A 12,690-nucleotide genomic window follows, 5' to 3' on the forward strand; every position below is an offset into this window, starting at 1 on the left:
CGTGGAAAAAACACCTCCAGCAGGCTCCAGAAGAAAACAGGCTTTGCCCCGTGAAATAAAAACAGCTATGATGTCATTCTATTAATTGACCTTTGCGAATTTCACTGCATACAAATATTAGGAAAAACCAATAGAGTTCAACAGATCTTTTTTTTAATATAACTTTAACTTTTGAATTAGATAAATAAAAAAAGTAATTTTAATAGCTCCGGTCAATAAAATAGGAAGTAAAACGGGAAACTTGTATGGAGGCCTATAAGTTAAAAACAACAACTTAAAACTTAAACTTTAGAGTTAAAATGGAATAAACACCAAGCCAATATGTCTATATTTCACATACAGTACGGATATGGAGCTACTAAAAGCACATACAAATAATAATCTGCTCCTAAAGACTTACACTATTTTTTATGTTTGGTCAGAGGGAAAACAACAACAACCCGAGTGGTTTCTACAGCAAACCTCTGGCAGGCAAATGCCCCGAGTTTCGATTGAAAGGAAAGTAGCCGATACTTTAGTCACCTTAGTATACTTGTAATCCTTCAACATTTTGTCTCCCACGATATTATGTTATTATAACACGTCTGGAACTTATTACAGTAGGAACAACTGTAGCCATATGTGAGAAATCATTTTGAAAAATGCTGCCGTTATAAGGACACGTCTCAGAGTCTTCTCTGCTTGATACAGTTCCATTCACAGGCCCCTCGTTCTGTGCTGTTTAGGACTCACACAACTGCAGTTTACATTTACAAGTAAACCCAACAAGTACATATTGAATTTAAAATAACTATAGTCGCTTTCAGGTCTGTGGTGATCCCTGTGAAGAGTGGGCTCTGCAGGTTGCTGCCAGACTCCTGCACTAATCGGCAGAACATTCCTCCTCTCCATGACCTTGATGTAATTGTTTGGCTTCAAGGTGTTGTCCCGACCACAGGCTGTACAGCAGTGGTAAGCAGTGGACTCCACGGGGAGTGGCATTTAACCCCCAGATGAAAACAACACAACCTGTTAGGTGTCTAACACCCAGTACAGCTAATTACTGCTGACTGGACGGCTCAACCGGACACTTTAATATTCATAATCTTAAGTGGGGTTTCGTGTTGCTGTGGTATCATGAGCCCTGAATCTAAAATGATTTACTACTGTAGGCGAATAATAATTTAGTTTAAGTGCTTTTTTTTTTTTAATTATGGTTATCATCATATCACTGTTTTGCATTGGGGTTGATTAAGCCATCAATCACAATTTTCCTATCGTTTCCTCACCTATCTTCCCATCTTTCCTCTCAGATTGAGGTCAGAGATGTCAAATGTGGCTCGACATGGCAACCTCAAGCCCCCGTGTCATTGTAAAGTAATAATTCAAACATGCTGACTGTGTGTGTGGGACGAGGGTGTCTATTGTTGCTCTGCCATGTCTGTCTTCATCCCCTGTTTCCTCAAGCTTTTTGAGGTCATGGAAGCTTTTCTCTGGGAGATCAAGTCAATCACGGTGGGGTCAGAGAGGGAGGGCCGAGCCACTGAAGGCCCCTTCAGGCTGAGGCTAGAGAAAACCACTGCTGCAGGTGAACGGAGAATACACCATCTTCTTGATCGAGTACGTATCAGCACATTTTACTACTGAGATTACAGCTAAACGCTCACTGGATTTAGTTAATACAGCTTATTTTCTGTGTACAACCTTGACTTTAACTATGTGGACATATGACTTAGACATCTGTTTATTGATTTGAAGTAATCAAACCAGACTATTAGATGCACTTAAGGCCAGTACAATCATGAGAGGCCCAGATAAATTCTAACTGTGCAAACAAGATGATCCCTTTATGCAGCCAGGGGCTCGTCCTTCTCAGAGTCTCCCCCCAGTGGAGGAACACAGCAAAACAGACAACACAATTTGAGTGCTAATTAATGTACAGCCTGGATGCAGAGTGACATATGACAATAAAAGCTGGTCTTGTTAAATACTTTGCAGAAAGTTAATTCCTCAGCAGCTCTGACTGTGCAGGAGATTTAAGATACTGGAAGTGTTGTGATGTGAAACTTGGCAGGCAGAGTAGCAGTCTGGCCTCGGTGCATCCTTCATTTTTACACTGAATGGTCTTAATTCTTTAAGATGGCAAAGACACATGCACTGCAAGACACATTTATAATAGGATCTCTAGCTGAGCTTCACACATTTCCTCAACATTTCTTATCAAACAATTTAAATGTCACTTTGTCATTTTTGACAACTCGTATGGGTGTTAAGAAAATAACGTGCAAGGCCAACAATATACTTCTTAACAAGTAACAGAGTGATAATAATAGCAAATATTAAGTAAAAGATCCCCTTCAAGACTTTTAAAAATATGCTTTTCGTTGGAATAACAAATTATGTCTGGTATTATGTCTGGTATTTCAAAAAAACTTAAATTAGTTGAGCATTCTGAAAATGAAATATATTCTTTCCCTGATTGAAAAATCCTAAATCTATGAATATAAACATGTTTTTCGCTTTAAAGATTTGACTACTAGACACAAGATGCCTTCTACATCACTGAAAAGTCAATGTCTAGTGTATGTGGGTTAGAGTTCCCACATTACACTTGTGTAAATTGCATATTGAACCACGATTGGCTTCCAAACTAGCTGTGATGTCACAAAATCATCTTACTCATACACGCCTTAAACTTTCAGGTGAGCACCGAGACATTTTTGAGTAGAGGTAGACTTTAAGTTTGTTTTGAAGGCATTTGGGTCAACAGCCGCAACTCAAATTTCAACTATCAATAGCACATACATACTGTATTTCAAGGTATTAGTCTACCTGCCAGGCCTACGGGAGAGGAATAGGTTTCTTAGTAATTAGACGTTCCTGTTCCTGTGTAGTCCCCTCTGACCAATTACTGTTTGGCCCTGGCAGTCTGTCTCCAGAAGCTAGGGAGGCCGCCCTGCAGACAGCACGCTGACAGAGGGAGAAATACAACCAGCACGGTCTTCTGCTTCGCTGCTGTTGGTTGCATTAGCTTAATGCTCTCCTCCGCTGGGCAGATTTACACCTCTGCTCCTGATTACATCCTTGGAGAGATCAGATGTTACTGGTCTGTTAGAGCCAAAAATCACACTCTGCTGGGCTCACCATCAGCTGCTTCCTAGCGTAAGCTTTAAAATGCGGAAACTTGGCACAGGGTGAGTCATGAAATGAGAATTCTAAGCAGAAATATTTCAATTCTAAAATTCCATAAACCTTTACATAACTGCTGCTTCAAGTCAATGGTGCAAAGATACTGTGGACATGATTTGATATAGTAGGGTGCTTGTGGTATCAAGACTATTCATTTAAATTTAAAATTATATTTACACAAGCAAAATGTTTAAGTCACTTTGGCAATATTACTCATCCAGGCAGTGTGATGTGGCAGGCAGACTGCACTGACAGTATTATCCAGATGAGGGCAGCATTGCTTTAGACATGACACCTTCAGCATTGCTCAATAAACCAAAATCTTTACACCCATATATCAACTATGCTGTGCAACTTCCTGAGAGGCAACATATATTAAAATGCAGAATCCGATGGGTGTATTGATTTAATCAGGCAGAATTTAAAAAAGACAGAGGCTTTAGAGTTTAGAGTGAAAGTGATGAAATATGTTCCACTGGCTGGAAGTCAATCTCGACAAGATGCCAGTGTATTATAATGTCAGATGTAAGAATACGTTAATGTGATAATTCATCGAATTGTGCCATTTAACCGTCAAAACTTTAATGAAAATAGTCCCTTGCTCTCAGTTGAGTTTTTCATCAATCTATGAAAAATATCTATCTATTCCATACTTGCACAAGAAATACTTTTGAAGCCGCTCAAAAATATAGACATGAGATCAAAAAGACGAAATTACAACGATTTAATTAACTGGCTTAAATCAGTATTCTGCTATTGGGACAGCATGCCTGTGGCACTTATAAGGTATTTCCGTGCACTAACTGGGAACTCTTCTTCCTCAGCTCTCCACCCCCGATCTCTAGGTATGTCTCCTAGCAACACGTCGTACCGACCGCCTGGGAAAACCCAGTGCTTCATAATAGCCTCCGCTAATATAGATCACCGCCACTTGGCTCTCTCCCTCAAACCAAGATAATAAGCCTGTGTACATAATGTACATTTTGTATTTAGTGTTGAATGCAGCACAAAATAACAAGCTCAGATTTAAAATGCCAACTGTGCTCTATGGTCCGGTGTTGACTATTCTCTGTGCTTGTAAGAGGCGCTTGTGACAGCCACTCTCGATAAGAGAGTGATGGAGGGTCTGTCTGGAGTTTGTAAAGTTGGAGGCAGTACAGAAAAAACAGCATTAAAGTGTTCAATCAAAGGCTTGGCTACCAGTGCAGGAGTTTACTATAAGCTCCTTCGACAGATGCTCAAAAGGACAGTTTGCTATCAGCAAAATCTCACGCTTTAACAGTTTTTGAAACATTTGAAACTTCACTAAAAGTAACTTAAATTCTCTTTGTAGGAGTATTTACTGCAGCCCATTTACAGTAGGGCTGCAACTGATGACTATTTTCACAGGAAACTTGACATTTCCGAGGCCAGATCCAAGGACTCCCTGGGGGCCCAATTAATCAACCAATCATCTCAGCTCTAGAGTACTGTGTCCACTGTGGTCCAACAAGAATTTATTCTGTCCAAAATGCAAAGAGATCAAATTTACTATGATTTAAAACAAGCCAAAGCTGCAAATTCCCACATTTGACAACCTGGACCATCAAAAGGCATTTTTGCTTGAAAAATGACTAAACCGATTATCGAAATAATTACAGATTAATTTTGTGTCAAATGACTCATTGACTAATTACTGCAGCTTTAATTTAGAGACATGCAACTTAAACTGTATCATCATTAGAGATAGCCCGATACCATTTTTTTGCTTCCCAATACCGATTCCGATACCTGAACTTGCGTATCAGCCGATACCGAATACCGATCCAATACAGTGTGTCATATATTTTATTATGTTTTAACAACTGTATATAACTATCCCTGTTTTAGGCAGTATCGGAGCCGATACCGGTATCGGACCATCTCTAATCAGCATATCACTAACCACGTCTTGATTTTACACGAGGACCACAATTGAAATAATTCCACAGTATCTTGTCTAATAGATTCATCTGTTATGTTTGTAAAGAAAGTGAAAAGAGAATCTTCAGTAAACATCTCTGACAATGTTTAGTCCATATTTCTGAAAAGCAATGCAAATTCACACACAATAGAGTATAAAAACCAAAGCCTTGTTGTCGCCACACAAGCGCTATGTGCTCTGTCATTTAACACAATCCATTCAGTCAGTTCCTGCATGACACTATCTGTGGCAGCTCCACCCAACACGGCACTGTCATGCTGACATCTATTGACTGCTGGTAAAGCTACATGTTTGTTTACAAGGAGCTATAACAGGCAGCTGTACATTTAGTTGGCGACAGGTGATGTGTAGTAAGTCTTTTTAATTTCTTACCAGGTTGATGTTTAAAATTCCTTTTATGATTCATTTTATGGCATGTTCTTCTGTATTTGACAGTAAACTGTAAATAGCATCAGTATATACAGGAAGGGAAAGGAGACTCCAGATGATAATAAAACTGAACTGCATTTATCCCGAGGGAGATTGTTGTACAGCAGTTGCAGTGCAAAGTAGGAATGAGTGGAAATATAAAGAGTGGAAACATAAAATATCAATAAGGGTGCAAGTATAAAAAATACCAATAAATCCACAATATATACAAAATGCCAAGAATATAAACAAGGTTAACAGAACGCGGGACATCATATTTACATAGTATGTAACTTCGGCCAGCGGAAAGTTTTACATTTGCATCAAACAACTGCTGTCTTTGTCATACCAGATCTTTATCTACAGTATCATTACATTTGTAGCCATGCTACAGTCAGTCAAACTGTCCACCATTTTGGTCCAGACTGAAATATTAACTATTACATAGATTGTTATGAAATTTTGTTCAAACATTCATGGTGCCCAGATGATAAATCTTACTGACGTTGGTGATCCCCTAAGATTTTCTTTAGCGCCACCAGCAGGTTGACATTTGTAGTCCTGAGTGAAACTTCTCACCAACTATTGGATGGAGTGTCATGGAATTTGGTACAGACATTTATTTGGTTTATGACCAAATACTTGTAACATTTGCTACAGCCTCAGCTGTATTTGCTGCTAAATAGCACATGTTAGCATGCTTACACACTACACTTAGATCGTGAACATGGTAGACATTATACCGGCTTAACATCAGCATGTTAGCTTTGACATTGTGAGCATGTTAGCATTCTGAGATTAGCATTTAGCTGACAGCACCTCTGTGCCTAACTAAAAAAGCCATAGAAATACCATAGACAGCTGTGATTGGATATATGAAAGGCTGTTGCTTTATGGTAATATCGTCCTCTTTCATTATGCAAAGAAGACATTTACAGAGAAGCATGCACATTTGCAGCCTCACAGCAAATTAAAGTGTGTCAAGAGGGAAGGAAAATATACACATTATTCCAGGCTGAAATGACAAATGAGATGGGGATAGAGTGCGCTGTAAATACATTTCTCCTGGAGACAACGAGCTAGCTCACAGCTTTCCCCCCACAAAGCCTCTGGAAATCCTCTCAATTAAGTGATGCATTTCCCTATGCTTTGAGGAGAGAGAGGGTGAAGCATAATGCCTAAGCACAAATCACTGCGAGCCTATTGAAATAGCTGCCAGTTAACTATGTAATATTACCACTGCTGAAATGCTTCACCCTTTATCCCTTTTCAATTGCAAGTCAATACTGAGTGTGCATTGGCTATTCTTGATAAGTGAATTATGCCATTGATGAAACTTTTTATTCCCACCTCACAACTTGGAGAGAATGTGCTAGGAAGTAAATTGCAACTGCTGAAATTCCATTAAGTCACAGTTAAATGCACTGTAAAGTTTATGATTGCCACAGATATATTGCACTACGGTCTGGGCTATGACTTGGCAACTTCGGGAGATTAGTATTGTTGTTCTGAAGCCATTCCTGTGTAGCTTTGTTTTTGAGTTTGCTGGAAAATAAATCCTCCAAATCACATTTGCAGCAGGTTTTACTCTAGGATTTTTAAGCATTTATGTTCCCTGTACCTTCACAAACATCCCCCCACCCCTGAAAGATGCTGCCAATGCCAGGCATCACTGTGTGCCATGTATTTTTCTCTCTTTTTGCCAGTTTCATAAAACTGCTCTTGGTGAATCCCCAGAGCAACAGTTTTTGTATGCAATGTCTCAAGCCTCAGCCACAGAACCCTGTAGCTCCTTCAGAGCACCACGGGCCTGCTCAAGGCAGATTTACAGCTGTGCCATTTGGTATGATTGACCTCACTAAGCTTTGTTGCGTTTCAGTATTCTTGTCATAGATTTCTTTTTTTTTTTACATTGTACTCACAATGCAGTTTTTGCCAGGACATAAAAATCACTTGCCACAACCTTGATAACACACAGGTGTTCTATTAAACTAATTATGTGAACAATTGGCTTAAAACAATTGGCTGCACCAGTGATGAGTCTGCCATTTTTCACAGAAGACATTTTCACATGTCGCAAAAGAAAAAGCACAGGTGTAAATAATACAATTAACAATGGCTGAACTCAATCTAGCTGCTTCAGTTTCAGGGTCCTGATATAGACCTTTTTCACGGCAGACATGTTGACATGTAATAGTAGGAAAAGCACAGGTGTATTCAAAACCATCAATGCTGGCTGCATTCCACTTAGGAGAGGCCCTGGTATTGTGCATGCTGACTCACTGAAATAGCTTCCTGGGACACTTGATGGAATTGAGACATCGTTAAAGTTATCAATTTCAGCTGCTGTGAAAAAGGTCCATTGTGCATGCTGGCTTACTGTGTAATGACTTACTGGGTTACTTGAACTGTAGTCTATGTCGAGGACGTTCCACTTCCAGGATTGTTCAGGTGCCACCAGAAATTCCACCGGATGTTCCTTTTTTTTTTTTTTTTTACACCTTCCGCTTTTCTTTGTGTTGGCATTCTAAACTCCGTTGGATTTATGAGGACTATGGTTAACTGCTCCTCAGATCTCTGCAGGGTAAATCCAGACAGCTAGCTAGATTATCTGTCCAATCTGAGTTTTCTGTTGCACTTCTATTTTGAGTTGGCACTGTCTTTGTGTCCAGTGCTTAGCACCGCCCAAGACGATTGTGATTGGTTTAAGGAATTGACAATAAACCAGAGTTTTTCTCCCATCCCGGAATGCTGTGTGGACTTGCCAGACCCTCCTCCGCAGCGCTGTGGAATGCAAGACTACTTGAACTGGAACTGAGCAATTATTAGTAACACCTGTGCTTTTTTATATCCATTATTTTGGGTTGTATTTTTTTTCTCGAGTTCAATTTGAGATATTTGTAGACTATGTTTTATATTTCGACCCTAGTCTGCATGCAGAAAATGTATGCAATCATCAATGTATAAACTGTGATCGCCTGCTTGTTAGACGTCTTCATGTGGTTTAGCAGTGCGGTGGCCAACATTCTACACTTTGGCTTAGCTATTGATCGGCGATTTGGTGTGGTTGTTAAGTTAGTGGCCATTAATGGTCATTCATTTCTCTCATAGAAGCCTTTTACATTGAATAAATTGAAACCATAAACAGTTTGACGCTCAAGTTACCATAGTGGGTCAAACGCGCCTTAGCACTGCGGAAAAAGACTTTAATGAACACCATCATGTTTTGTTATTGTAAGCATAGTATGGTACTGCACTGAAGCAAGGGTAATGGTCCTGAGAGAGAGTCAGGTAGTCGAGCCTTGGGTGGAACTGGAAAAAAGAACGAAGAAATAAAGAAACCATGAGAGAAAATAACAGTGGTATGATAGTAAAACTTGCATTTTTATTGAATATTACTTACTGTTACTTCTGTTTGCAGAGCAATTTATCATCTAGACAGATGGTCAAATGAAGGTCCTATGGAGCACAAACTGTACCTTGTACTCAGCAGCAGTAACGTACATAACAATGATCTGTCCTCACCAGGATTAAATGGTTTTACTGTATGAAAATTAGGAAAGATGGAGCTCAGGTGGAGGAAACATGACAGGAAATGGAATAGATTGCAGATGAGTATTATAATCTTTAATAATGGTTTTTCAAAGCTTTACCACCTCTGAACCATTCAAGCCCCTTAGAATAATAGTCCTATAGAGAATTATATATACAAGTCGACTTATTTACTTGTTTAATTGATGAACAAATAAGAAACTGCACTGAATTCTGCATTTTGATAGCGGGTGAATTACCAACATATTAATGAGACATTTTATAGTCTGACAAAATACCACCCATGAGTTATACAAGTGGTCTCTCATGATTTCTTTTCCCAAATAAAACTCCAAGGAAAAAATGTCATTCAGTGTTCCTAATTAGGACGAGAGCTTTATAAACCCCAACTTTGAGATGTAAAATGTAAAAAAAAAAAATGACAACTTCAAACAACAGATGCTACAGTTTGAGCATTTCTCCTCAGGCGGACACCCACTCAGTGTCAGCAGAATAAGAGAGCAGAGGAATATGAGCCAACTGGGGCAAACACTTCAAAAAGGTCCCACAAGCTGGTTTTATGGTAGACACAACGGGGCATGTAAATACGTTTACAAAATGTGCAAATGAGGATTCAGAAATTAAAAGGTTCAACAGCACAATTTTACAGCAGCTTCCAGCCACTGGAGCACAAATAACAGCTGGAAACTGGTAAAAAAACAACAAAATGTGTCTTTAGTTTTATTAATATGGGAAGGAAAATGACTAATAAAGCTGCATGATGAGAATCACAGGATTTCCTTCCAATTGTTAAAAGAGATTTTTAAGAGTACCTAAAACACCTCACTTCAACATACGGTATAGAGAGGCATTATAATTACACTTTTAAACTGCAGGACTCAAATGCCATAATGCCATAATGTTCACGGTCACTGACATTTTATTAGTCAAGTTGTTCCACCGACACCCAAAGTGATGCACATTTTTACTAAACTAATTAAAGTGTAATTCAATTTTAAACTGCCACATAACAGATAATTATACACTGACTTTATGGTTCAAACTCCAATTATTAATTTGGAGTCAAAATACATAAAACCTATCAAGCACAGAAAGCTGAGAACAAACATGTCAGCCTGTGTGTCCTATGACACCCAATCAAAATTTTCAAAAGACTATTTAAACAAAACCATAAAAAATTAACTTATTCACATGATGTGTTATTATGCTGCAGCAGTGTAAAGAAACCAGAGAAATCAAAGTATGACCTTTGGCACTTTCTATAAAAGCAGAATTAAAAAAAAATGCATGAAGCAGGACAAAGCTGGCACCTGCGGTTAGTTGGCTCATCTACGCTGCTAAACTATATTTTAAATATGAGCCACATTCCAGATTCACACTTTCAGCTTTCAAAAAGAGAAATTATTGCTTGGTGAGCGGACACATTATGTAAATGAGATGTATAGAAGTCATTCCGTGGCATAACACGTCCTGGTATAAAACGCCTATGTGTTGCTAATGATGCGGCTGTTGCGATGGCTGTCGATCAAACAGGCAAAAAGCTTCGTTACCGCGTGTTCAGTAGAAGTGAGGAAATGTGTACATATTGCCAGTTTGTTTCATAAATATATTAACACTCACATCAATTTTTAGCATCTCTCGCTGTAGACAAAAAATAATGAGGCAGGCTTTTTTTTTTTTTTTTTAAATACATACATTTGAAAGTTTATTCAAAAGTCATGTCAGTAGTGGGAACAGTCAATATTATTGAAATTCAAGGTTACAGCAATCTAGGACAAGGTCTGGACAATGATAATGCAATAGGAGTTAGTTGTATGTGCACTCCAAAATTTTACCAATAAAATCCATGATATGTTCTCACATACCAACTCTGTAAAGTCCCTGTCAATTCGAAACCTACAAGCCCTTTTTTTTCTCATATAAATGCCACTTGATCTAATGATACGTTAATACAAAAAGAGTCATGACCAAATCACATACAAATAAAAAAAATGAAATAAAATAAAAATCATATATACAAACCTCTGTACATAGTGAGAATATGAATAAAAGAGATAGGAATAATTATTAAATGACCTATGTGCTCTCATATACTTGAGAGTGGGCCAGTATTGGAAAGCTGTCGGTCCAAGCTTATCTGTCTGAACATAATGTCCTGATAAAGTCTTGAAGTGGCATGGTGTCGGGCATAGACGACATCTACAGTATAAATTCAGTGACTACTCATCTGTGCAACATGCTCCCTGTGGTAGACTGCATCATCGTCAAACTGTAGGCAAAACAAGATAGGAAGAAAATGAAAATAAAAAGATGATAAAAAGGGGCGGGCTACAGTGAGGTATTCATCTTGTCAAGATGGGACAGGGAGCGAGGATTGTGTGGGTATAAAACAGCCGCTTTTTTCGGTGAGAGCGGTTACTGCTGATGTTGTTTTTGTTGTGTTGTCAGTGTGATGTTTGGTCCTACTGTCAGCGTCTTTGTTCACTGTACAATTCCCGAATCGACGGAGGCCTGTTTCCTGGTGGTCTTTGGAGGAGGTGGAGGGGGGGTCTTGCTGGGCAGTGGAGGTGGAATGTGCTGCAAACAGACAAAACAGTAACCTTGAAATCGCTTTTTTCTCAAATAAAGTCAACTTGGCTTTCCACTAAAATTCTAAAGTTAGGATTTAAAGCTTCTATCAATCACAATTTGAATGACGTATGATGTATTTTAATACAAGGGCCAGGATCAGCTTACACAACATGCATGTCATTTAAGATTGACAATATGTTGAATTCTCAGACTATATGTTCGTCAGACTACACGTTGAACCTCAACCAATCATATCTTGGTGTCTGCATGACAGGAGGGGCAATAGAAAGGCTTTTTAGTGCAATAATTTGTTGCCTTCCATTCAGACACACAAATAGTTGTATGGAAGCGTAGTTTACGGTGGCCGACAGGGGCAAACGCACTCCAACTTAATGAAACACACACAAATAGACAAAATACAAGCAAATTAAGAAAACATCTTCATAAATTTGACAACACTTGCTCAGCATTTAGCAAACGTGCTGCAAATACAAACAACCAAATATACAAACGCGCTGCAAATACACACAACACAACCAAATACACAAACGCGCTGCAAATACAGAAACGATGCAAAAAGAAAAGCACACAACCCAAAAAACAGAAACGATGCAAAAGAAAAGCACACAATCCCCGAAAACATGCAAAAAAAAAACGCTGCATATTATACAACAGAAGTCCTCCAGGCCTCTAGGGGGAGTGCTAAGTGGAACAGCTTGATTTTCGACCCCACGGGGAGCGAGTGCTATGCCTTTTTATTACTACGAGTTTACAGACACGTCTCTGCTGATTGGGTATCACCTGTGACCTGAGCCAATAAACTAGAGACACATCCACCAAACGAGAGAAAACATATCTCAAACATAGACTTAATATTTACACATTATACATTTAACGGTGCACACCGTTCTGAGATTGAACGTGCCCCGGCGCTCGCTCGCGCTCTCTCTCTTCTCTCTCTCTCTGGGGTCAAAAATCAAGCTGTTCCACTTAGCGCTTGAGAGGGATTTAGATTGTGTCATGTTACA

General features: G+C 39.0%; 1 protein-coding gene and 1 long non-coding RNA gene across 8 annotated transcripts in view; both read right to left on the reverse strand.

Annotated features, from left to right (window-relative positions):
- The window catches only part of LOC120550582, a 33,129-nt gene extending 25,099 nt beyond the window's left edge, over nt 1–8,030 (reverse strand). The window contains exon 1 of the long non-coding RNA XR_005637756.1: nt 7,935–8,030. This is a non-coding gene — a long non-coding RNA (uncharacterized LOC120550582). The remainder of the gene's footprint in view (nt 1–7,934) is intronic.
- A 2,712-nt stretch (nt 8,031–10,742) lies between these two features.
- dock1 (dedicator of cytokinesis 1) overlaps nt 10,743–12,690 on the reverse strand; it is a 190,657-nt gene continuing 188,709 nt past the window's right edge. For all 7 annotated transcript variants that reach the window (XM_039787801.1, XM_039787800.1, XM_039787798.1 and 4 more), the window contains one exon: nt 10,743–11,668. In XM_039787801.1, the coding sequence (XP_039643735.1) occupies nt 11,573–11,668 (96 nt within the window). In that variant the 3' untranslated portion in view covers nt 10,743–11,572. The remainder of the gene's footprint in view (nt 11,669–12,690) is intronic.

This window comes from Perca fluviatilis, chromosome 21 (genome assembly GCF_010015445.1).
Source record: "Perca fluviatilis chromosome 21, GENO_Pfluv_1.0, whole genome shotgun sequence".
NCBI lineage: Eukaryota > Metazoa > Chordata > Actinopteri > Perciformes > Percidae > Perca > Perca fluviatilis.